General features: G+C 38.9%; 1 protein-coding gene across 1 annotated transcript; it reads right to left on the bottom strand.

The window, feature by feature from the left end:
- Positions 1-3,561: 3,561 nt before the first annotated feature.
- On the bottom strand, positions 3,562-26,160 carry gnsa (glucosamine (N-acetyl)-6-sulfatase a). Its single transcript, XM_059978384.1, has 14 exons — positions 25,639-26,160; positions 25,070-25,129; positions 24,159-24,365; positions 19,417-19,482; positions 18,984-19,082; positions 17,531-17,698; positions 17,045-17,127; positions 16,840-16,958; positions 15,498-15,601; positions 10,806-10,907; positions 10,098-10,208; positions 9,196-9,306; positions 7,191-7,351; positions 3,562-5,699 (listed from the first exon to the last, which is right to left on the bottom strand). The coding sequence occupies exons 1-14, from the start codon at positions 25,771-25,773 to the stop codon at positions 5,627-5,629; spliced, it is 1,599 nt and encodes a 532-aa protein (XP_059834367.1). The 5' UTR covers positions 25,774-26,160; the 3' UTR covers positions 3,562-5,626.
- Between the last annotated feature and the right edge of the window lie 1,593 nt (positions 26,161-27,753).

Raw genomic sequence — 27,753 nt, 5'->3', positions numbered from 1 at the left:
AATAAGTCCTGACGTATATGAGTGATGATAAACCTGATTCTGATATGCATCTCTATTGTGGACTGAGGGTGGGGAAGGAAAAGTGGAGGGAACAGGAAGCTCCAGAGAGATATTCCATGATGATCAATAAACCAATTGTTTGGAATCAAATGACATTGCCTGCTGGCTCAGGGCTGGGTGTATCTGAACCTGTGCCACCCCCACCCCTGGTACTCCTCTGCCATCTGTCCCATATTACCATCCCCATCAGTCTTTACTCCTGCTAGATTTACAAACCTGGTCTCCGCTCCACATTGATAAATGTGTCTAGGACTTTTACACAGTATAGTCACTGGAAGTTATAGATTTGAATATAATCTCCTGTTATATTTCCTCAAGTGCTTTTATTCCCACCCCATCCATGATATTGCAGAATATGTAACACCAACAGGCATTCCTATTCTATTAATCTAAAGACTACTCATATTAATAATAATGTGAAATGTCAACTGGTCTCTGTAACTGCACTCTCTGGTTACATTTCCTCCCAAAAAACACACTCAAAGTTAGTATACGTCACTTATTCAGAGATTGATATCTAATCTAAACAGGTAGCTTAAAGTCAATTATTCTTAATATATTATCCATTGAATGTTTTAAGTGTTTTCTTCCGGTTAACTATTGTAACCATAACCACATTCACTATGCTTTGTTACTACTGTAGAATCAGGGAAGTGAACAGACAGTTTGCTAACATGAAGATACACATGTAGTCAAATGAGCAGCATGCTGTGCAGATTTTTGCATATGAGAATATTCATACACGTTGAGATATTGAGATGGCACGGTTGTGTAGTGGTTAGCACAAAGCTTTACAGTACTAGTGACCCAGCTTCATTTCCCACCGCTGCCTGTAAGGAGTTTGTACATTCTCCCCGACTGCATGGGTTTCCTCCAGGTGCTATAGTTTCTTCCCACCATCCAAAGACGTTCAAGTTGGTACATTAATTGGCCATTGTTAATTAATTAGGGGTTAATTAATTAGGGGTTGCTGGGCACCATAGCTCAAAGGGTCTATGCTGTACTGAATCTCAATAAATAGATAAAGTTGAAAAAACTAATTTTGCCAAATTAGTTCATAACTATTGTAAAATAAATTCTGCAGCCTTAGCAGTTGGTTGTCTTGCAGTTCATGCTACAATAAGTTTTATTTTTAATAACCAGCAAAATGTTTCAAAATTGGCATTTCCAGGATCTGAATGGCTATAATTTGTGTACTGTATATTAATATACAGACATACATGGTGGAAATAATGGCGAGAACAGGATGTACGATGATATCAGAAATATGTTTGTTAGGAAATCAATGAACAGAATAGCACTCTTTGAGAGAAAGCTGAATTGAAGCCTTTCAGGACAAAAAAAGCTTTGATAAATAAAACCATTTCTTTCTGCATGTAGGAAAAGCCTAGTTATGAGTTATTGATGCAAGATGGTTATCCAGATTATTTACCTGTGTGGAGCAGCTATAGTGTGTACCACCTACAAATTGAACTGCATTTAATCACCATGACTACTCAGACGACAACGACCAAACCGGTAATCTTTATTCCCAAGCACAATGATTTAAGAGCCAGGTCAAATGGGAAAGGTTGTGTAATTCAATGCAGCAGAGCAGAGGCAAGAAAAGATCCAAGGTTTGAACCATTTAAGATTGAGCTGGAAAGGCCAGGTACTGGTCATATCGAGGCAACAGACTCCAACCCTGTGGGCAGGGAAACAAGCTGAGGTCTGGCTGATTTTAAACGCCAGCGCAGATTGAAACAGTCAGGGTTGGAAGTGAGCAATGGGCCATTCAGCTCGCTGTTACGTCGGGTTTACTCAACTCTTGCGTTGGACCGAGGCTGTGTCCTGCACCTAGTAGTCTTCGGAATTGGCTGCAAACAGATCTGAATGTTGTTCAATTCTTTGTTTTTCCCCCACACAATTTGTTTTTTCCTCTCCTCTCTTGATGGTCTTTTTACTGGGTTCTATTGGGAGTTCTTTCATGGCTGCTTCTAAGCAGACAAATCTCAAGGTTGTATAAAGTATACATGCTTTGATAAGAAATGTACTTGAACTTTGGTAACAAGCATATGGGAAACCACTGCCCACTGGTTCCCCTCCAACATACTGCCATCCAGTTTTCAATACTCTGGGTCTAAACCATGGACCACCTTGTACCTGGACTAGAAGAACAGCAGTGACTCCAGAGGACAGCTTACCACTACTTTTTGAGGGCAATTAGGAATGGATAATAAATAGTATTCTGCAAGTATGGTCAAATTAATGCTCTATACAAGATTAGTGCAAATTCCTTCCCCCCCCCCCCCCCCCCCCCGCCCTCCCAATCCTATTGCTCTGGAAATAGCTCAATACATGCTTCTCCCTACACCCCCACCCACTCCAGAGCCTTGCTGATCTTTAGTGCAAATTTTAATGATCCATTTGTAAACTAACAACTGACCTCTCTATTCTTAATATATCATTATCTGTGCAAATTTTCTTTTAAAACAAGAGGCTTTTTTGTGGTCAGAAAATTCAGATTGCAGTAATGGATGGAATATCATTCTCCTGGTTAACCTCACTTGAATTACAAACAGATTAGCAACAATGTATTCATCTTCCCATCCATCAGAATTGGATTTGATATTTCTCATGAGTAAATTATGGCTACAAAATACTTGACCATACTGAACCCATGTAGATAAACTTGTATTTTCCTTGAATAATTGGTGGGTCTACCATCTACTGATACAATCAAGTAGTTAATAATCTAACAAAATCTACTAATTCTAAAAGGGTTTTAATATACTAATTCTTATAAAATTAATTTACTACACTATGGGATCTGACCATACTATAGACATTGGGGGGGGAGGGGGGGTGAAGAAACAGCAGATGCTAGAAGTCTGAAATAAAATAGAAAATGCAGGGAAAAACTATAGATCTGAACAGTTCCTACAATTTCTACTCAAGGGAAACTTTCAAGTTTGCTTTAAAAACTGAAGGAAACTGCTAAACCTTTCTTCCCCGAAATAACATTATTCTAAAAGAAACAAAGCTACATCAAATTCCTGCAAGGAATTTGTTCACTTACATTGGGATTGCACCGTTTGAAATTTGTTCACACATTTCATGTCATATGCAGGTGATATTAAACCTGATTCTGATTCCTTAATATTGCAAAGCAGGCTTCTACTGCTGTTTATCACATTCCAGCAGGAAGGCAACTAAAGACAAGGCTGAACCAAAAAGGACAAGTACAATCTTTAAGCTATTGAAAAGGTCAAATTACAATTAAGAATATCATAATTACATTCCATGCAAGGCTGCCTTATTTAAAAAAAAACTTTTTCTATATATAAATACTGAAATCTACCCCCCCCCCCCCATGAAAACATGCAGGTGAGGCACAGGACTAATTATAGAACTGAACCTTATGAGGGGGCATTTTCTTGCTTTTTGGGTGCCATTGACTACAAAGCTCTAAATTTTTTTAAAGTAGCAGTAGTGGGATGGGAGGATTTAAATAATCAAAGCTTGAAATTGTAAAGTAGTTTATTAAATAAGTGCAAGATTTGAATTCAGCCATCATAAACACGCATACAGTCTCAAAAATACAATCAAGGGCACTTAACTCATCTTTGGAAAAAGCATGAAATCTCAATTCAAACCAGCATTACAAGTGCCTCAGGTCTAAACCTCCCTAATACTAATATTTGTACAAATAGTTATCCAAACTGTATGATATACTGGTTTAGGGAAATAAAAGGAAATCTTAGTTTAGGACTGAATACAAGGGATTTGTAATCAGTAACGCAATACTGTGCAAATTGCTTTCTGAGCCCTGGTATTACAGGGCAAGTCGGATGCTTGCTCTTTAACTGCTTGATTACTTACGATATGCCTTTCCGTGGTTTAACCCAAGTCCTCAAGCATCGATAATTAAACTTATTCACTAATGCACAAAAACTTAGATGCCTAATGCCAATCATACACTAAATATTTATGCCAGTGAAAAGCCTAGTTGTTTTGTTTAAACTTCAGACAATTTGCATTGCTTTATCATTCCACCCAGAATTAGTTTGCACTTTAACATAATTATCAAGCCTTTTACAACACTTAAAAATACTAACACAAGTGTAAAACATCAAAAAAAAATTTCACCCTTGAATATAAAGACAAGATATTCTGATAGTTTTATACAACAGTGCAGGATACTATATTAAGTGGTTAGGTTTAGTGTACAATTGATCATTTAGCCAACACTTGATAGACAAAAATATGGAGGTATTTTGATAGCCAAATGGCAGGTTAACAAGGATGGTGGATACGGCTGCCATTCTTGTCATATTTTGTAAGCAATGAATAGCCACTTTCAGTGGTAAATCTTTCTCATGTTCAGCTGGGAAGAAGAATGCACAACAGCAGAGATCCAGCAGGTTTGATGACTAAGTGGGGACCCCAAATCCTTCAGTGCAATTATTTGAATTATGTCATTTGAAAGTAATCTCCATTTCATTCTATTGAAATCAGGTTTTATAGATAAGTTTCTGAACCTGTTGGAATATTTCAAGCTTAATAACACAACATTTCCATCTTTAAAAAAATATTGTATGATGCATATTGGAAGTAAACTTGACAATACTAAGTAATTTACTTATCCACAATTCCCTAACAAAAGAATCAAAGAACAGGCAAGCTAGCCAATTGGTGGCAATATGACTTAAAAATACAACATTCTTTCCATTTTTAAGGATGCAACACAAAGAGCCACAACCAAGAGATTGAGAAATCTTGTAGCCTACAAACAGTGGAGTCCGTTAATGATCTGCGGTTGATAATAAAAACAAAAATCAACTGGGGTAGAACAGAAATAGTGCCATTGTGCCCAAGATTAAAACAGAGTATTTAACACTGGGGAATGTTCATTCCAATTCAGGTGAATTTATTCCACTGGCACCAGTCTGAGCCCAAAAATGCTAGAAGGAAATTATTTATCATTCTTCAGCATTGAATAGTTTGTTCCATTCCAAGACAGGGAATGGCAAAGGCAACAAATTAAATTCTGAATAGATTTTTTAAAAAAAATCAATTATCTGCCTCCTGAGCATAAAAATGAAGATTCTATCACCGTGGAGCAGAATTCACTTCAATTCCCTGCCGTCTATAGCTTGTTCCTTTACAACAAAGTTTGTGCAGGATATATATGCAAACTGCCCATGTCATGGTGTTCAAATGCAGGGACTTCACTGGCAAGGAAACGCAGTACCCAGCAAAGAGGATGCGGTAGCTGCTGGTTGGCAGATAACAGTTCATGCAAAGAGATCAGAAGCCCAACTGTCTGATTTGGGTCATATTTCGCTTGAGTGATTATATGCACACATTCCTTTAACTTAAAGACGATAGTTCTCACAAATAAATAGCTGATGAAACTAAACTAAAAGTATTAAAATTTCTCATTACTTGTTTTTGAAGACATGGAAAGCACATTTTTGATAGAATGAAGGAGATTGTAGGAAGGAAAACAAAAAATTCCTCTGTTTAGTCCTGGCCCCACAGAGAAGGGAGATGGCATATCACAATGACAACTGACAAATAGATCTCATAAGATTTTACGCAATAGCTTGGGTGCAGCAGAACCATGATGGAACATTAGTCTAGGATCAAATCGGTACCTAAAATACAAAATAAAATCTTGTTAAATTGAATAATGATCCAAAATAAAAGTAGCATTAACATGAGCACAACAATCACATTGAATCTGCATACATGGAATGATCAGAACTGAAGGCTCTGTAACTCTCAGCTTAGCCAAAGGTGGCGGACATGTCAAGTTACACAAATCTATGTACAAATGTGGCAGTACCAGCTATTCTTTCATTACATTCTTTCAAATAGCTGGGAATTGCCACATGTACTGAAAAAAGGCAGACGAGCTGGACGGGAGTGAAATTTATGAAGAATTTTTACTTTAATGTACTGTAGGTGAGGCACATATACAAGTGTAAATCCAAAATACAAAGGAAAAATCATTAATATTTACAATACAAACCACAATAGAACCATAACAGAATTGTTTCATTGAGTACTACAAGGTTGAATTAAAAAAAACAAGCCAGATAGAAAATGGCAAAAAACTGAAGAGTTTTTTTCCCCTTGGAAAGTAGAATAAGTAGAAGTCCATTTATTATGAGCATGGAAAGCCATCTTGTAGATACTTGGTGGATCTGCATGACAGCAGTCAACTGCATTCTCTGCAATAGATTTACTGGTAGCGCAAAAATATATACAGAGAGAAACTGTGCTTGAACAACTAGGATAATAGAATAGGGCAAATTTCTATAGATGTGTGGAGGACAGAGTGCTGACCGGCTCTTTGGAGTGACTGAACATTATAGAGGTGTAGAAGATCGACACACAAAGAGTGGACGGCTGGCACATTTTTTCCAGGGTGGCAATAGGCAATAGTAGGAGGACAACATTTAAGGTGAGTACAACAAGTTTAGGGGAGGTGTGAGAGGACAAGAAAAAAAATGGAGGTATATAGGCTGTGTAGAAGTGAAGGGCTAAATTAATCATGGATTAGGTTTATATAGAGTAGGAAATTTGTGGAATGCTCTGCCACAGACTGTGGTGGAGGCCAAGTCCATGGGTATATTTAAGGCAGAAGCTGATAGTTTCCTGGTCGGTCAGGGCACCAAAGGATACGGCAAGAAGGCACATCTGTGGGGTGGAGTGGGATCCAGGATCAGCCATGATGGAATTGTGCAGCAGAAGTGGGCCATTCTGCCCATGTCATATGGCACTACACAATGGCCTGCAGGACCCATACTCTGTTGTACTGTTCTATTTTCTGTAACAACCATTGATCATTTTGCCTCAAACCCTGAAACAAAGCCCTCTTCCAAGTTAAGATGCAGGTGCTATATAAAAAAATCATTTCCACTTCTGTTGCATCTGGACACCTGTCTGAATGCCCAAGACTTGGATTCAGAAAACAGGCAACAGCAGCTATTCACAAACATTGGCTACCTATATTGATTGCTGAGACAGAGCAAGGGACTGCAGGAAGTCACTCTCTCCCATTTGTAATTGTTCGAGCAGCATGTCGATAGCAATGGAAATACTGCATTAGTGTTTACCACTGCTGCACTATTTTTCCTTACCTTGGATCATATACCCCAGGCGTGTGACATGTTGATCCAGAACAAGACTGTAACATCATTAGACGATGGTTCATCTTCTCAAGGATTTCTTGATCTATAGTCTTTGCTATATTATTGATCTGGTGTGGGTCAGAGGTTAGATTATAGACTTCCACAAAGACCTAAGTACAAAAGGAAAAATACTCAGGTGAAGAAAATGGGTTTGCTTTTCTGTGCAATGATGTACAGGCTACACTTTCATTAATTGTGCATTGTAAATATCACTGCCTTAATTTTTTTTTAAATCCTCATTTCATCATTAACAAGGCATTGGAAAATTTAACCCAATATTTGAAAAATCAGAAAGAAACTTCACTTGCTGCTGACATATAAATTGCAACTATGAAAATGGAAGAAAATAATTGCCAGAAGTATTCCCAGAATTTACTCAGTTACATCTGTGAATATACATCACATCCCCATCCACCTTGAATCTCGTCCTGTCATGTTGCAGAGGGAAATTCCTGCAGATTAATCAAAGACAGGACAGAGGGGGCCAACATCCAACAAATGAGTTTTCTATCAGAAGATAATCTAGCCAGGTTCATTTATACTTCACCGGCACTACAAAAGTTGCCATTAGGCCAATTCCAGTTTCAAAATCATTGCTATTTAATGATCACAAGGCCTGCTACGTTAAAAGGTTAGATTTTGTGGCACCTTATCCATTCAGTTCTACCTCACTTCCTACCAATGCAAGTAGACAACGAGACTTGAGTTATTGAAAAAATCAATAACTCAGCACCTACCAAAAGAAATGGCATTTTCATTACAGGAAATCAAATCATGAAGACTGACTAATTGGAATGCTTGTACCTGATTAGAACTGTGGACAGAGGTAGGCAACTCAGCCCCTCAAACCTGTAGTTAATCATCAAGACAATGGTTGACCCCATTACTACTTCTTCCTACATATCCTAATAATCTTTAAATCCCTTGCTTATAACAAATATCAACCTCTGCTTTACCAGCAAGCAGACCCCATTTTCACAGTTCTTTGAAGGGTTCCAAAGACTTTACCTACAGGACTACAAAAAAAAAGCAAAACATAGCCTAGTATGGAAATACCAATGCTCTCAAACAGAAAATCCTACAAAAACCATCTAATACAGCCCACAGCATCACGGATAAAACCCTCTGCACCCAGAGTACATCTTCATGAAGTGTTGCTGTAGGAAAGCAGCATCCCTCGGAGACCCCCCAAATGGCAGGGCATGCCTTCTCCCCATTGCTGCCATCAGGAAGGTGGTACAGGAGCCTCAGGATCCACAACACCAGGTTTAGGAAATTATTACCCCTTAACCATCAGATTCTTGAACCAAAAGGGGATAACCTCACTCAACTTCACTTGTCCCATCATTGAAAGTGAGTCCATGGGTTGTGGGAACATTTCAAAGACTCTTCATCACATGTTCTCAATATTTATTGCTTATTTATTATCTCTATCTTTGTATTTGCAGTTTGTTGGGTTTTGCACATTGGTTAAGCGCCCAGGTTGATGTGGTCTTTCATTGATTTTGAGAGAGTTTTTGTTCTATTATGGATTTTCAGCCTCCAAGAAAATGAATCTCAGGGTTACATATGGTGGCATACATACATGTACCTTGATAATAAACTTACATTGTACTGAAATTACAATTCAAGTACAATTACAATTCAAACTCAAATCTTGCTGGAAATTTTCCCAAACGTTCATCAAGACTAATAATTTAAAGTTAGCCTACAAACACAAATTGGGTAGAACCTTCCTCTTCAGAAGTTGGTCTTATCTTCCAATGAAACTGCCCCAATTACATTAAAATGTCACCATAACGACAGACCATTTAAACCAGATATTAGTATAATGACTAAAGAAACTCCAACTGGCTTGAATAGTTTAATGGAGAAAACAGTGCGGAGAAAGCATCATTTTAATGAACAGACAACAAAAAAAAGGACAATGGAATTGTACCTCAACTGCACTCACCTCACTATCATCAAATTCACAGTACTGTAGGTCAGCTGGGGTGGCAATAGTTCTCACACACGCATAGGTGTTGTTATATGCATCTTCACATACACAATCAGGGAAGCAGCTCTACAGGAAAAGGTTAGATACAATAAGTGGAGTTAACATATTTATTATCATACAATGCAGCCATTCGGTCCATGGCTCTATGCTCAACCCCACAGAAATCCCTTTAGTTCCATTCCCCTTTCATTATTTTCAAGAGGTTCCGCAATTTAATTTCCCATTCCCCCCTTTTAAAAAAAAACACACAACTCCCCTTTAAAATTTTGCCACTCATCAACACCAAGGAATGTTTTACAGCAGGCAATGGAAGTATACAACCAAGTTGACTTTCTTACCACTATCAACCCTTTTACTTCTCACCTGCCCATAAGTTCCCCTGGGCCCCCTCCTTCTTCCCTTTCTTCTTATGGTCCACTCTCTTTTCAGATTCTTTCTCCATCTCATTCCCTTTCCCATCCACCTGGCTTCACCTGTCACTTTACAGCTAGCCTCCTTCCCCTCCCCTCACTATTTTTATTCCGGCGTCTTCCCCCTTCCTTCCCAATCCTGAAGGGCCTTGGCTGGAAAATGCTGACTGTTTCATCATTTCCACAGCTGCTGCCTGACCTGTTGAGTTCCTTCAGCATTTTATGTGTGTTACCTACTCCAAGTAAATGCTTGGTGGAAGCTATGACAACTTTTTAAAAAGAACTCTAGGCCTTTTTACAACCCCAGGACAACTGAAGTTTCAAACACACACTCCAAACTTACTTAGGAAGTTTCCTCAATTTTGTTAAAGCCTGCATTTAAGTTATTTATGTTACAATTGCCTTCAAATAGCATACAAACTTTACAGCATCAGAAATAAAACTTACTGTCACCCCAGGCCCTAATGAAGGACAGTAAGGGTCACATTTATTCCGTCCCTCCCCTTGATACTCCACAAGGAGGTCAGTCCTCCAGGTCACGTTTTTTGCAGCATCATTCTGACGAAAGAAGAATGACGAGTCACAAAGTCAGTTTCAGATATAGTGTACAACATTCTTAAATATGCACATTAACCCCCTCAAAATGTATTTATTTATTTAGTGGTACAGTGTGGAGTAGGCCCTTTGAGCCCTGCTGCCCCAACCTAATCACGGGACAATTTATCATGACCAATTAACCTACCTGGCATGTCCATGGATTTTGGGATGAAACCGGAACACTTGGGGGAAGATCCACACTTCCACAAGGAGGACATACAGTGATTCCTGATTGTACGGTGCCAAAATTGAACTCTGGAATGCCCCGAGCTGTAGTAACTGCTATGCTACCAACGTACCCAAATTATGTTTAATGATTATTGAGTTTTATCATCATAAAATCCAACTTCTTTGTCATGGATTTGCAGCCAAAATAAAGCTCGAGGTAGATCTGTGTTAAATTGATGATGAAATTAGTTATCTCACAGAGTTACCTTTTTATATGATTGGAAATACCTGAAAAATGTTAGCTATAATAAATGTTATCTATTTTAAAAAAAATAGATTTTTAAAAAATCTATTGGCTACACAAACCTAATCAGCTAATTACAAACCTACCAGCAGAGGCAGGAGAGACTTGCCATCCATCCTCGTCTTGTTAATGTCATAGCCAGCAATATCCAAGATCGTGGGAGCCAAATCAATATTTGCTACAAGCAGCTGGAGAAGAAAGAAATATTCTCAATTTAAACTTTGCTAGAGTCTTTCCAATTAATTTTAAAAAGATTAAAGACAGTGCCAAAAATGAGAACTGGTTGCTGAATTCAGAGATTTATCAGTAGCACAGAAAAATCAGAAAATGATTCATTTCAATCCAACTGCTATAGATCTCACTCTCCTCACAATATATTCAATAGAACTTATTTCAGTGGTTGACCAATTTTAGGGGAAAACAACTGTCACATAATTTTAAAGAGATTATCATCCAAATCATATGCATGGGGAATAGATTCAATTTATGAAGGAATTTCAATTCACAGAATTAAGTCTGAATTTCGAGAACCATAAAAATATGGAATGCAAATATACAGCATAGTAATATTGTTAAATTATCCAAAATAAAATTTAACTCATTTAAATGAATTTGATGAACACTATGCAGTAGGGAAATTCTAGGCAGCTTCTGGATTAGGTTACATGGTCAGCACAACGTTGTGGGTGAAAGGACCTGCGAAGTGCTGTGGATTTTCTATGTTTCGACAGGACACTATTATAATGCCTTAAATGTTTTTAGGTTTCTGCACGTGTGAACACGTTTCTAAGTTCAAAAGAGAAAGTAGATTGCTGAAATATTGTGGGTCAGAATATCCCACCCTTGGCTGTAAATGCTCATTTAGTTTACAGTCCTGCTGGAAGCAATTTGGATTGGAGATGGTCACCAAACTTGTAGTTGCTTACACCACAGAATGAGCAGCTCTGGTTTAATAACACTTTGGGAAAGGACAGTGTCTCAGGTCTGTCAGGGAACCCTAATGTAAAACCTTAGAGGCAAGGAAAAGAATTCAGTGCTTCATGCTGCTTTCTGGTTTGCATAATCCAGTCTTGCTTTCCAAAACAATAATTTTGTGGTTGCACAAAACTGGAGATTGCATTCTCTAAAAAAAAAAAGCAGTTCATTAGTTTGTATCAAATTTTAGCACTTCAAACAAGGGAGAAGATGAGCAAGCAGAAAATCAGATTTTGAAACTGGTTGATTTAATGGACTGATAGCTTCAAACAGAACTTAACACAAGTCCACAAGATATAGGAACAGAATTAGGCCATTTGGCCTATTGAGTCTGCTCCATCATTCAGTCATGGTTGGTCCTTTTTTTACCACTTCTCAACCCCATTTCCTGGCCTTCTTCCCGTAACCTTTGATGCAGTGTCCAGTAAAGAACTTATCAATCTCTGCCTTAAATATACCCAATGACCCAACCTCCACAGCTGCCAGTGGTAGCAAACGCTACAAATTCTTCACCCTTTGGCTAAAGAAATTTCTCCACATTCCTGGTTTAAATTGATACCCCTCTATCCTAGGCTGTGACCTCTTTCCCTAGACATCCCCACAATGGGAAATATCCTTTCCACATCTGCTCTGTCCAGGACTTTCAACATTCGAAAGGTTTCAATGATCCCCCTTCATGATCCTTCTAAATTCCAGAGTACAGACCCAGAGCCATTAAATGTTCCTTGTTTGATAACCCTTCCTTTCTCAATCATCCTTGTGAACTGCTTCTGGACCGTCTCCAATGCCAGCACATCTTTACTACAATGAAGGGGCCCAAAACTATTCACAATACTCAAGGAGAGACCTCACTAGTGCCTTATAAAGCCTCAGCATCACATTCCTGCATTTGTATTCAAGATCTCTTGAAATGAATGCTAACATTGCATTTGCTCTCTTCACCGCTGACTCAACATGCAGAATACCCTCAAAGGTTAACTTGCAGAAGGACTCACATCAGATTATTGGATTTTTGCCCAGTTTAGAAAATAGTCTGCACACCTATTTCTATTACCAAAGTTCATGACCATGAATTTTCCAACACTGCATTTCATTTTCCACTTCCCTGGCTATTATCCTAATCTGTCCTTCTGCAGCCTACGTGTTTCCTCAATAGAACCTCTCCTTCCACCAATCTTAAAATCTGAAAATTTGGCAACAAAGCCATCTACTCCATCATCTAAATCATTGATATACAGCACAAAAAGCAGTCCCAAGACCAACCCCCTGCAGAACACCACTACTCACTGGTAGCCAACCAGAAAGGGATCCTTTTATTCCCACTTACTGCCTCTTACCAATCAGCCAATGCTCTAACCATGCTAGTAACTTTCCTGTAATATCATGGGCTCTTAACTTGGTAAGCAGCCTCATGTGTGGCACCTTATCAAAGGCCTTCTGAAAATCCAAATGTACAACATCCACTACATTCCCTTTATCTATCCTACTTGAAAACTGCTCGAAGAATTCCAAATTAGGCAAGATTTTCCATTAAGGAAACCACGCCAACTTTGTCCTATCTTGTCTCGAGTCACCAAGTCTTCCTCACCTCATTCTTAACAATTGACTCCAACATCTTCCCAACCACTGAGGTCAGGCTAACCGGTCTATAGTTTCCTTTCTGCTGCTTTCCTTTCTTAAAGAGTGAAGTGACATTTGCAATATTCCAGTCCTCTGGCACCATACCAACGTTCAATGATTTTTGAAAGATCACTGTTAATGCCTCCACAATCGCAATTGCTAACTATATCAGAACCCCAGGGAGCAGTTCATCTGGTCCAAGTGACTTATGTACCCTTAGGTCTTTCAGCTTTTTGAGCTTCTTCTCCCTTGTAATAGTAACTGCACTCACTTCTCTTTCCTCACACACCACAACATTTGGCACACTCCTACTGTCTTCCAAAGTGAAGACTGATGCAAGATACTCAATTCAGTTCATCTGCCATCTTCTTGTTCCCTGTTATTTCTCCAGCCTTATTTTCCAGCAGTCCCACATCCACTCATTTCTTTTAAAAACATTCTTGAAGCAGCTTTTACTATCCACTTTGATATTATTCGCTAGTTTGCTTTCATATTTCATCTTTTCCCTTCTAATGATTCTTTTAGTTGCCCTCTAGGTTTTTAAAAAGCTTCCCAATCCTCTATCCTCCAGGTAATTTTTGCCCCCTCTTTTGTTTTTACATTAGCTTTGACTTCCCTTGTCAGTCACAGATGTACTATTTTGCCATTTGAGCATTTCCAAGTTTTTGAAGTACATCTGTCCTGCACCTTCCACATTTTCCCCAGAAACTCAAGCTGTTGCTGCCCTGTTGTCATCTCCACCAGCAGCTCCGTCCAATTTACTTTGGCCACCTCCTCTCTCATACCACTGTAATTTCCTTTACTCCACAGAAATATTGCTATTTCAGACCTTACTTTCCTTCAAGAGCTGACTTTCTAAAGAGCTATGCATAATCTACGTAAGTAGGTTGATCAATTCCCTTCTAATCAATAAACTTCCCGTAATTTTATCTGTTTGTTGGACAGAAAAATCACTTCAGAGATTCAGTATTACAAGAAGAGGGGGCAAGAAGTGATTTGTTATATTTTAGGATGGAGACAGCAAATGGGAAGGGGATCATAAACTAAAGAGAAATTGTTTTTCCCAGAGAGGGAATCAACAATGTTGCTTGGGTACATTATCCAGAGAACATTTTTTTTTGGGCACAGATTGGAGAAAGGCAGAGAGGTGAAGAGATGGAGGCAGTTCAAGAAACCTATTATTCAGATACAAAATAATGTTATTCATATGCAAAAATGGTTCTTGAAATTCGTTTACTCAATGCAGAAAAAAGCTGCAAATAATTAGTTTCGGAAAATTTATTGATACTTGCACCTGATAAGCAGATGAATGTGACGGCAAACACAGGAGAACCCAGCAACAATTTTTACCTCAAGCTATTCTATCTCCATAAGATCGCTCTTTAAGAACAACCTGTATCTCTCAGAGTGCAGAAGGTATGCTGGAACCAGCTTACAACTTAAGTAAGCCGAAAATATTGACCAAAAGGATGTTGTTCACTGAAATGGGCATATTTTTACAAGTGAAAATTTGTTATGAAGTAAGCTATCCAACCAGCAGGAATTACAATCAAAAAATACTCTGACATTTTCTATAATGTTAAATGAGTCAGGACACTGCTTCCTAGCCACAAGTTTATATCCCCACAAGTATGCAACGGAAAAAGGGAAATAAAGTAAAATTCCATATCCTGTTTAAATCTAGAAAACATTTTACATTCATGTTTAATTCCAATATTCTTGAATAATAAAGGGAATATGGATGTTAGCAACTGCTTATGATGCTAAATAATCTTTTAGTGAACTCAGAGGCTGGGAGAGGCCGCAGGCAGATGGCATCAAGAGCACAGGAGGGTCAGTTATGAGTTTCTGCATGTATTAAGCCTAGTATGATATTGTCAGAGAGAGACTGACACCAGACAAAGTAAAACAAAAAAAAAAATTAAAAGATGAATGGTTGGTTAGACTGTCTTTCCCTACAAGTCAAAGAGATGGCTTCAAAGACTACATGCTGGTTCAGATGAGCATTAAAAAAAAACAAAATTACACTTACAAAAGAATTACTACCCTTGAATTCATAAAGCCACTTTGGCTTCTGAAACATCGCAGGTGCATATAAACAGATTAAAATATTATGCCTGCCTTCTTCTTTAGATAATTTTGAACACAAGTCTTGGACTGAAAATTCAGCCTGCAGCACATACCTTATTACTAGTGTTAGATTTTATGTGAGGTCCTCGCACTAGTAATGGCACTTTGATATCAAACTCATACAGCTGTCGTTTGTCAATTGGCAAAGAAAACTGACCTGAAAAACATTTAAAACAGTACATTACTATAGCAGAAAGTCCCACTAAATACAAATTTATAGCAGATAGAGTTTTATTTTTACTAGTAAATACTCTGAAATAAGACTGACTTTGCATCAGATGAACACCAATCATCTTTCATTTAGATGCTCTCTAATTTGAGTATTTACAGAACTTCTGCTTTTATTTTAATATTTCTGCTATCCACGCATTTTCTTTAGAACAGAATAAAACAATGCTGCCTCAGTCTTGTATTATTACATCAAGCGGTTCTGAGATGAGTACATTGATAAATGGCAAAGGATGATTTATTTATTGACATACAGAACGGAGCAGACCCTTCCAGCCCTTGGAGCCATGCCATCCAGCAACTCCCCGATTTGTTCCTAGCCTCATCACAGGCAATTTACAATGACTAATAAACCTATCCACTGGTCGGTCTTTTAAGACATGGGAGGAAACTGGAGCACCCGGAGGAAACCAACGTGGTAACGGGGAGAGTGTACAAACTCCTTACAGGCAGCAGCAAGAAAAGTTTGCAAATTCTCAGAGGAGCAGAAGATTGCTGAAGGTGAGGCTGAGAAGACTGCTTGAACAATTTAAACCCCAGTTACAAAGCAGAATTCTACCCATTTCAAACAGGAGAGATATAAATATAAAAATTACACATGTAAAGTACATGTTCAGCACAGCATTGTGGGCCAAAGGGCCTGTATTGTGCTGTAGGTTTTCTATGTTTTTATCATGCAAACAAAGAATTCCTTATTGATGTCAAGCCAAAATCTAAACATTAATTGTAAAAGTATTTTCTGAACTGTACTGGTCATACATTCCATCTCAAAGCATATTGATAAACCTTTGTATCAGTCTTTCATGCAACCATCCAAGGTACAAAGCAGTACATGTTCCATTTATAATCCCACTATAGGCATCCCCCACTTTATGAATTTGCTTTAAGCCACTTAGCTTTTAGAAAAGACCTACATTAGTAACCTGTTTTCACATTACAAAGCAGATTTTCGCTTTTACGAAAACTTTTCCCATATAAATAATGGTTCTTCGCTTTATGCCATTTCGGCTTAAGAAAGGTTTCATAGGAACGTTGTACCTTGGTAAAAGTGGGGGGGGGGGGGGGGGGGGGGAGACAACTGTACACAAGAAGGCTCCTAACTGAACAAACCTGGCTAGCTTAAATAAAGCTCAAACCTTGTCACAGCATAAAGTTCCTAGTGTTTACCTGTATGGTAGCCATTATCTGATGTAAAGAAAATATAGGTGTTTTCTAACTCTTTGATTGCATCCAGTTTCTTCACTACTTTTTCAACAAGGTCATCCACTGATAATAATGTTTGCCATCTAAGGGGGGCGAAAAACATGTACTTAGGATTGAGAATTCATCCTTTGCAAATCTGCAAAAAGTTAAGCATGAGAAAGAACTGTACCTTTTTCGAAAAGCATTATCCAGAAATTGAATTGAAGAGTTGGACATGGGCGTCTTTGCTTGCCTGATTAGCCAATGTTTATCCTTTGAAGAGTTCAAAAGGATGGTTAATTAAGACATGACCACATTAAAGTACATAGAATAGATACACCAGTCTTTTAAATGTATTAATATGCAAACCACAAATTGAAAACTGTACTTTCCTCATCTACCTTAATACAAGGTTTATGAATGTATACTCAAACTTTTATAGGAGCTTCCAAAGATAATATTTTAACAAACTCCATGAAAACCCATCCAACAAAGCTAAATTAGTTGTCTTTAAGTCATACTACTCACGTTACAGAAAGCATATTACAATATCAATACAAATGATTACAGCCCAAACCAGAAACGAGTCTTAATAGTTAACATGCAAAATATTATTCAAAATTATTTTTGGTTCCCAGTTTATTGCACAAATAAAATCACTCAAATTTTTTTTTACCTTTCCATGTATATTAAAGTTACTGTTCCTTGGTGCTTTCACTTTCATAAAATTTTTTTCATATTGTGGGGCAGGAGTCCAAGGGAAGTGTGGTGCTGGAGTTGAGATCATCATGAAGAAAGGCACATACTTGGGTCTGTATTCCAAGAATTCCAATGAAACATTCGACTACCAAACAAAAAGTGTAGCAATTATAAATGTGCCATCAAGTTCAAATAATGATTTTAAGATCACAGTCTGTAAACAGAGGGCAACTTGTAATAAAAATACCACATACTGCCCATTCATTCCACTAGACCAGGAACAAAGAAACTATTGTAGTCCAAAGCAACACGCACCCACAAAGTGGTGGAGGAACTCAGCAGGTCAGGCAGCATCTATGGAAATGAATAAGCAGTCCATATTTTGGGCAGAGATCCTTCTTCAGGACTGAGAAGGAAGGGGGAAGACACCAGAATAAAAAGGTGAGGAGAGGAGGCGGCAGCTAACTGGAAGGTGATAGGTGAAGTCTGATGGGTGGGCAAGTTTAAGGGCTGGAGAAGGATTCTGATAGGAGAGGAAAGTGGACCATAGGAGAAAGGGAAGGAGGAGAGGACCCAAGGGGAAGTAATAGCCCAAATCTCTCCATGTTACATGATCTTAAATATTACTGATTCTGTGCACTAATTTATTATCACAGTTGAGCTTAGCTTATTGAAGAAACCTAGACCTGCAATTCATCCTTGAACAATAATCATTGCTATTCTTGCACAATTGTGTTCCACTTCTGATACCTCCTTTGTTGAATGTAATGAAGGCAAAGCAGCAAGGTGGAGAGAGGGCAGGGTGGTGCATATGATTCAATACCTTAAAGCTTTAGTTACAACTTGAAAGCATTGAAAATAAATATATGCAATTGGAAAATATTAAAGTATAAAATCTAATTTACAGCATTTATGCCAGTCAAAAACTAGTCCTCCAGCCATGACAATAGAATTAAAGTCTGCTCTAGGATTTAGCAGAATTAGGCTGTTATCCAAGAATATCACAAATGGAATGTTGCATGGTCAATGCTACATCCTTTCCAAGGAGATATGAAAAATCTCCAAGCTAGCAAGACAACTTACTGCAATTGTCGGCACTCTGCAAAGTTTAAACAAGTCGCAGGCATGCTACATTGCAATAGTTCTTCATTTGGATTCAAAGCACATTGGGACAACAAAAAAGTAGTGAGAAAACCTTGAAAATTACAGTAGTTGTTTCCGTCTAACTGGGCAGAGACTGGATGTAGGGAAATACATTTTACTGGCTGCTCAGGAATGGATCAGAAGACTGAATGTTACCAACATTCCATATCACAGCAGTTCACTAAAGCAGCTGATATGGATTAACGCGTTTGCATGGTACTTGAACTCATCAAGAAACTTTTGTGCTCTAGTCATTATTGGTAAACAAGAAAAATTAAGTTACTTACTAGTAAATCAGTTAGATAATCTTTACTATAGTTCTGGCCATGATGCTGTGGCTTTCCGTTGACAGAAAGTGTGTAGTTATAATATTTTGAATTCTTCACCTGTCAGAAAGGAGTAACCAGCCAGTTTTGGGATTATACTCAAGTAGACACAAATGTCCCATTCCAAAATAAAATACTAATAGCACAGAAATATGATAGTGATTTTTTTTATATTAAATGCAACACATTACATTTTCATTTCTTGTGAAATTGTTATAGACCTCTCTTCCAATTTTACATTTTTTTTTTAAAAAGTATTCACACTTAAAAAAAAATTTGGAATACACTCTAAAGCAATCCATTAGATTTATCCCAATGATTAGTCTACAGTCCAACACAAATTACACAGCTAGGTCATTAATTTGTAGACAATACAAACTAAAAAAAAACCTACCAGAGCATACCAGTAATCCCAGCCTGGTGGAACATGTTCAACTCCACCTGCAGGCTCTGATCCATACTGTGGAAGAAGCAACACATAGTGTGTAACCAGACCTGTTTTAATTCCATTTACAGATCAGTTAATACTGAAGCAAATCATCTATCAGCTGAAAGCGGCAGGACGTAAGGATGCCTGGAAAATACAAAGGTTATCTTGAACTCCAGCAACCAGATCTGGGGCTGTCTGGCATTATACTGGATGTTATTTCGATCCATCTCCTCTACAAAAGAACTGAAACATGCAGTGGCAGAGAGGAAAAAAAAGCGTCACAGTGGAAATGCAGATGGAGGGCTGCAATTTGAGAATACGGTGGATTCCAGTTAATTGGTCAGAGCAGGGATTATCTGGGACAACTCTTAAAGAACAAACCCAATTGAGAAAAGAGCCAGGATGCCCCTCATTTATAACGTAGAATAGTACAGCATAGTACAGGCCCTTTGGCCCACAATGTTGTGCCAATCCTTAAACCCTGCCTCCCATATATCTCCCCCCCCCACCTTAAATTCCTCCATATACCTGTCTAGTAGTCTCTTAAATTTCACTAGTGTAGCTGCCTCCACCGACTCAGGCAATGCATCCCATGCACCAACCACTCTCTGAGTAAAAAACCTTTCTCTAATATCTCCCTTGAAATTCCCACCCTTACCTTAAAGCCATGTTCTCTTGTACTGAGCAGTGGTGTCCTGGGGAAGAGGTGCTGGCTATCCACTCTGTCTATTCCTCTTAATATCTTCTCACCTCTATCATGTCTCCTCTCATCCTCCTTCTCTCCAAAGAGTAAAGCCCTAGCTCCCTTAATCTCTGATCATAATGCATACTCTCTAAACCAGGCAGCATCCTGGTAAATCTCCTCTGTACCCTTTCCAATACTTCTACATCCTTCCTATAATGAGGTGACCTGAACTGGACACAGTACTCCAAGTGTGGCCTAACTAGAGTTTTATAGAGCTGCATCATTACATCGCGTCTCTTAATCTCTATCCCTCGACTTATGAGAGCTAATACCCCCATAAGCTTTCTTAACTACCCTATCTACATGTGAGGCAACTTTCAGGGATCTGTGGACTTGTACCCCCAGATCCCTCTGCTCCTCCACATTACCAAGTATCCTGCCATTTACTTTGTACTCTGCCTTGGAGTTTGTCCTTCCAAAGTGTACCACCTCACACTTCTCCAGGTTGAACTCCATCTGCCACTTCTCAGCCCGCTTCTGCATCCTATCAATATTTCTCTGCAACCTTCGACAATCCTCTACACTATCCACAACACCACCAACCTTTGTGTCGTCTGCAAACTTGCCAACCCACCCTACTACCCCCACATCCAGGTTGTTAATAAAAATCACGAAAAGTAGGGGTCCCAGAACCGATCCTTGTGGGACACCACTAGTCACAACCTTCCAATCTGAATGTACTCCCTCCACCATGACCCTCTGCTTTCTGCAGGCAAGCCAATTCTGAATCCACCTGGCCAAACTTACCTGGATCCCATGCCTTCTGACTTTCTGAATAAGCCTATTGTGTGGAACCTTGTCAAATGCCTTACTAAAATCCACATAGATCACATCCACTGCAGAACCCTCATCTATATGCCTGGTCACCTCCTCAAAAAACTATCAGGCTTGTTAGACATGATCTGCCCTTCACAAAGCCATGCTGACTGTCCCTGATCAAACCATGACTCTCCATATGCCCATAGATCCTATCTCGAAGAATCTTTTCCAACAGCTTTCCCACCACAGACACAAGGCTCACTGGTCTATAATTACCCAGTCTATCCCTAATACCTTTTTTGAACAAGGGGACAGCATTCACCTCCCTCCAATCCTCCAGTACCATTCCTGTGGACAACAAGGACATAAAGATCCTAACTAGAGGCTCAACAATCTCTTCCCTCGCCTCGTGGAGCAGCCTGGGGAATATTCCATCAGGCTCCGGGGACTTAACCGTCCTAATGTATTTTAACAACTCCAACACCTCTAGTACACTCAGTACACATTTAGTACACTTTGATGTATACTTGGGACAGAAGACTGTTGCTGAACAGTTTCTAGCTAGTGTCAGTACATGCAATTGTGTGCCCACCAGACAGTACACTGTGCTTAGATTAATCAGTTTTTAAATTAGCATCAGTTGCATATGTTGGTGTTCAAAAAGCAGTGATTTTTATCACTGACAGTTGGTGAGAAAAAAATGCAGTAAAACCACTTAGAATGGTTTTGCTCACTGCAGATCCAAGCATTCAGGCTTGGAAATGCCAGAAGTGAAAATGAAATTATTTCACTACGAAGAACTTGAAGGTATTGACAATCATCTGGAATGTTACAATGAAAATTTGGAGAAAGCATTTTCTGAAAGCAGTCCATTATCGGCACTAGGTGTCCACACTGACTTTTTTCATTTACATTCAAAAGAAAACAACAGCATACATTGAATGAATTCCTCCATTAATAACTATTAACTAATACGCATTTTAATAGTACTGTAGTAGAATTGGTGCTCTAATTTGTTCTGTATTTAATTTAAACAATAAGTTGTTACTCAGTTTGTCCTTTTTTACCATTTCCATGAAACTTTGGCTAATTCGGGCAGCTGCTTAATTGGGCCAAAATGTACTGGTTCCAATATGACCCAGTTAGTCAGAATCTACTGCAATCTGCAGCTAGTTGTTCAATGTAACAACAGACGTTTGACTCTTTCAACACAACTACTTTATAAATGTTAATGTTAACTTTTTAATGCAATCGCTCGATTTTTGGACCTTCATCAAATCTCATCAAAACAAATGGAGACGTGGCAAGGACAGCAAAAGAAACAAATCGTCCTCTGATTAACTGTCCTAAAGATAGAATTAGTGTATCTGAAATGAAATTATTCCCTAATGTTTCTAACAGATTATTTGTGAACATCCTGGTAAATACAACACTGAAAAGCCACAGCACACAAAGTGTTGGAAAATCACAACTACCAACAAGCATTCATATTAAAAAACCTTATCTTTCACTTTTAAAATGTAATAACTTTTACAAATCTGATCTAAATTTTGGTGCACCCAAGTATTTATAACTTTGGCCCACAAAGTACACTGAACTAGTTAATCAAATGCCCAATCAAACTAATTCTTTCTGTCTATACAATGTCCATATCAAAACTTCATGTGCCTTCCTAGGGACTCTATCATCTTTGCACCACCCAAAGCAGCACATTCCAGACACCCACCACTCTTTGTAACCAATGAAAGAAACCTGCCCTGCACACCTCTTTTGAACTTGCCCCTTCTCATCTTAAATGTGAACTCTTTGGCATTAGACATTTCAATGCTGGATTGAAATTAATCAGCTGTCTACTTATGCCTCCATTTATCAGTTTTATAAACATACATCAGACCTTATCTCTTATGCTGCCCCCCAGAAAAAAACCCATGTTCATCCAACTGCTTCTTACAACACATTCCCTTTAATTCAGCAGTATCCAGGTAAATCTCTCCACAGCTTCTCCAAAGCTTCAACCTCCTTCCTCTAACAAGTGGCCAGAACTAAATGGAGTACTTTTGATGCAGCCTAACTGGAGTTTGATTACACTGCAACATAACTTCCCTACTGTTGAACTTAATTCCTTAACTAACAAGTGCAAACATATAGCATGTCTAAATTTGGAAAAAAATTAGGAGTGGTACTATCGACCCTTTGGTTAAATTTGAAGAAACTTGCAAGGCCATTTCTTCAATATTTTCATATGATGTAAGCTGAACCTTTCTGAATCCTTTTCCTTAGTAAATTTTCATGTATAGAGGAGCAGAGTCAACGACAAATTATAATTTTACTAACGAAATATGGCAGCCCTATCTTTGTTTTTTTTTTAAGTTTAGTTTTTCTTAGTTTAGGGTTTTATCCCCCTCTTTAAAAATATCTTTTTCATGGTTAATTACTAAGAGATTGGGAGGTTCAACTCCATTGGTTACTGAAATGTGTTTTTATATGTTAATCATTATTAATGTAATCCCGATCTCTATGTACCATTATCAATATTTTGTTTATTAATTTGAAATTTAATAAAAAGATTGGGAAAGAAAGAATAAGTGCTAACATTCTATATTCTTCTCTATCACCTTATCAACCCATAGAGCCACTTTCAGAGAGTGACACATGTACTTGGATCCCAAGACCCTTCTGTTTATCAACACTGTACTGTCCCTTACAATCGATCTTCCTGAGTGCAATACTTCACATTTGGCCAGGTTAACCTCCTGCCATTTCCCTGCCCATATTTGCAACAATTAGCTGCACAATTAGCATGTTCTACACTAATCTCCCTCTCCTTCACATTCTTCTCGTTGGCAAATATCGATGAGAAGCTGCGGTTAGGACCATTTAAAACAGGGGTTCCCAAACTTTTTCTTTTAAAAATGTCATGGACCAATACCATTAAAGCAAGGGCTCTGTGGACCCCAGGTTGAGGACACCTGCTTTAGAACTTCCTATCTTATAGTTGTCTCAAGCAGAACTATAGAAGGAATAAAACCTGCTAGTTTTGTTTTGAAAAGCATGTTTTGAAACTTGCAAATGGCATTCAAAGTAATCCATCGAGTCTCAAATATAACATGATAACATTGAACACAAGAACAGAACAACATGCAAAGGCAACATTGTTTTGTGGAATTAATAGAATTGAAACCATACGAAAATAGAGCTTTACCTCATTCAAGTATTTTCCCGCAAAAAATGTTCGATATCCACAATGATCATGGAGGATAGCTGGGAAGGTATGTGGCTCTTGTGTTTTCTGCCATGCTTTACTACTGCAGTTCCCTTCAAGGGTGTTGTTAAACACACGATGATTGTGGGGATACTTCCCAGTCAGGATACTGGATCTGCTGGGGCAGCACAGTGGGCTGGCCACATACTACACAAACACAAGCAAAATGCATATTAAAACAAGGAAGTAGACTGACATTGTGCACGTTTCACCATTTTCAAGACTTCATTAAAAAGTAAAAACCCTCCCAACCATTGCACATATCTACATGAAACACTGCTGTAGAAAAACACCATCCAAAGATGGACACTACCCAGGCCATGATCTATTCTTGCAGCAGCAGCCATCAGAATGAAGGTACAGGTGCCTCTGGAGTCACACCACCAGATTTAGGAACAGTTACTACCTCTCAACCATCAGGCTCTTGAACCAAAGCAGATAACCACACTTATTTAAAGATTCTTTATCTTGTTATTTCATGCCTGTTATTTATATGTGCATTTTCACAGTTTGGTTACAGTTCCTGATATTTACAGTTCACAGATCCTGTTCACAGCAACTGTTCTACAGATTTGCCCGCAAAAAAAAGTAATTGTATGCGGTGACATACATGTACTCTGATAATAAATTTTACTTCGAACCTTTAAAGTAATTGTTTCATTTATTTCAAATATTTCAATAAAACATTTTATAAAATAATGAGGTTAGCAAATTTTAAGCACTAATTTTGCAATTAGACAGAACTGCAAAACAAATACAACGATACACATTCAGACAAGCATTGAAAACAGACGAGACTCCGAGACCGGTTCCTAAATTACCCTTTAACCCTACAAAGAAAAGTAACTCACCACATTAGTAAAGGTTATTCCAAGGTCTCCGATAAGTTTTCTGGTTTTCTTCAGCGGTGTCTAGAAGGGGAAATATTCGCAATAAAATATACCTGAGTTTACTTCCTACATCACACATTCTACATTAACGCGGATAGAGCCTTAAATTGGCCACTTAAGTCACAAGCAAAGGACTGAAATATATGGTTGGCTGGTTTAACTACGTATTTAATGAAAACAGAAAATGCTGAAAACTCTGCACGCCGGGCAGCATCAGAGGGACGAGACACAGAGCTGATGTTTCAGGTTAAAGACCCTTCATCGGAAACTGCAGAGTTTCCATTGTTTACCCCCAGATTTCCGGCATCTATGATTTTTAAAAAAAACCTTTAATGGCATTTTTAACCCAGGCCTAACATAGCAGGCCTAATCGTTGTGAATAACATGACCAGGCCTGGCGATACTACGGACGTCCGTTTTGTTCATTAAAAAAAACCCTCTGCTACTTTAAAGCAACCCCCAGTCGCGCCCTCCCGTCAGCCGAGGCTCCGCTCGGTCGCCAACCCCCGCCGCCTCTGCCCTCCACTCACCATTCCGCCCAGGAGAACATCCTGATCGTCCGTCAGGATCAAAACTATGTTGGGTTTCTTCGAACTGACCAGTGCAAGTGCAACGTAGAAAAAGAGCAGAGTGGCAGCCGAGTACACTGTGGACAGAGCAGCCATCGCGCAGAACACAGCCACTCTACGTAGATTTCCTCACTTTAAATTCAGAGCTGCGCACTCTGCTGTCTTCAATGATTCACCAGTCACATGCGCCTCCAAAACAGGAAAGGACCATCAGCTGATCGCAGCACCGGGCGAGACCTTTCAAAGGGCAACAATGTGAGAGCCCAGTGGGGAATGCTTATTTTTCGCAAGGGTTTTACTTGCAACCACACGCCAGAGGTTGCAATAGTTGAACACTGATACATTTAGTTGGTAATTTTGCTTACAGTCTGTCGGTGGGGTGCTAACTAGTGAGAAAGTGCAACAACTGTTTCAACCCATTTGTTACAGAGGGATGTGAAGTAATGTTAAAGCGCTATTCCAAAATGAGGAAGGATTTCCAATAAGCGTATGCAGCAACCGTTTATCTCAGGGTCATCTTTTGTAAGTATACAAAGTAATTATTTATTTTGGATTGTTGCTGAGAAAAATAGCCTAGTTCACTTATTAAGGGGATTATGAATAATAATCCTCTGAGAAGTATGCACAGGGGAGGGAAGTCGTCATCATTAATCTCTCAGATATACCACCAATCTCGTTATTTATTCATATTTGCATTTACTCAGTTTGTTGTCTTCTGCACTCTGGTTCATCTTATATTGATTCTGTTATAGTTACTGATCTACAGGTTTGTTGAGTATGCCCGCAGGAAAATGATTCTCAGGGTGACAATGTATGTTATTTGGTAATAAAATTTACTTTGATCTTTGAATGTATCAGAAATGTATAAGGAACCACCTGGGTCCATTGGTCCCGAGTTTGCAGTTGACTTTGTAGAGGTTGGTACCTCCTGTGGGTAACCAATAATGTTCAGGTACTGGAGCTTGGAGATGTCGAATAAAGAATTTCCTAGTCTATTAGTCTCTATCGCATCTGCCCTTTCGTTCTCTTAGTGGGTTTTTTTTTTGCCTTTACATAATGGAAGATTGGATTTTTCAGAAGTAATCAGGGAAAACGTAGGAAGGAGTTCCTGCGCTTCAAAGAAAAATAATATTAGATTAGATTAGATTCAACTTTACTGTCATTGCGCCGAGTGCAGATAACAAGCAAAAAGAAATGCAATTAGCGACTAACCTGAAAAGAACAGTGTTATTTTCAAAATAACTGCGAATAAAAAGTGCTACAGCACACAGATATTAAAGTTCTGAGACAGTACAATACGGGTGCAATACTGCTTAGCGCTGTGATGTGAGGTTCAGCAGGGTCACAGTCTCAGGGAAGAAGCTCTTCCTGAGCCTGCTGGTGCGGGAGCGGAGGCTCCTGTAGCGCCTACCGGATGGGAGGAGAGTAACAAGTCCATGGTTAGGGTGAGATGCATCCTATCAGGGATGAATTTTATAACATGTCTGCAAACTGTGTTGCAAAGCCTTGAAATGCCAAGTACATTAAACTGTAAGTGTTTATAGTGCTGAAGGACCCTTGAACTGTTGTACTTTTCTGAAACAATCAAGCTTGCTGTCGTAGGCTGAATCAGCTCATAGGAGGGAGATTGAAAACCTGGCTGAATGGTGCCTCAACAACAAACTCACTCAAAGATCAAGGAGCTGTTTGTTGACTTCAGGAGGAGGAAACCGGAGATCCATTCCTTCTCGGAGTATCAGAGGTGGAGAGAGTCAGCAACTTCAAATTCCTTGGCGTTATCGTTTTGTAGTACCTGTCCCAGGTCCAGCACGTAAGTGCAAGTCCATAGGCAAACATGACAGCACCCCTTCCTCTTTAGGAGTTAGTGAAGATTTGGGCATGACACCTAAAACTTTAAGACTTATATAAATGTGTGGTGGACAGTATAAACAGCCTGGTATGGAAACATCGATGCCCTTGGAAATGCCAAGGCCAATGGAAAATCCTACAGAAGTAGTGGATACAGCCCAGTCCATCACGGGTGAAGCCCTCCCCACTATTGGGCACAACATGAAGTGCTGTCGCAAGAAAGCAGCA

This window comes from Hypanus sabinus, chromosome 8 (genome assembly GCF_030144855.1).
Source record: "Hypanus sabinus isolate sHypSab1 chromosome 8, sHypSab1.hap1, whole genome shotgun sequence".
NCBI classification, from domain to species: Eukaryota; Metazoa; Chordata; class Chondrichthyes; order Myliobatiformes; family Dasyatidae; genus Hypanus; species Hypanus sabinus.
This window is presented reverse-complemented; position numbering and strand designations above follow the sequence as displayed.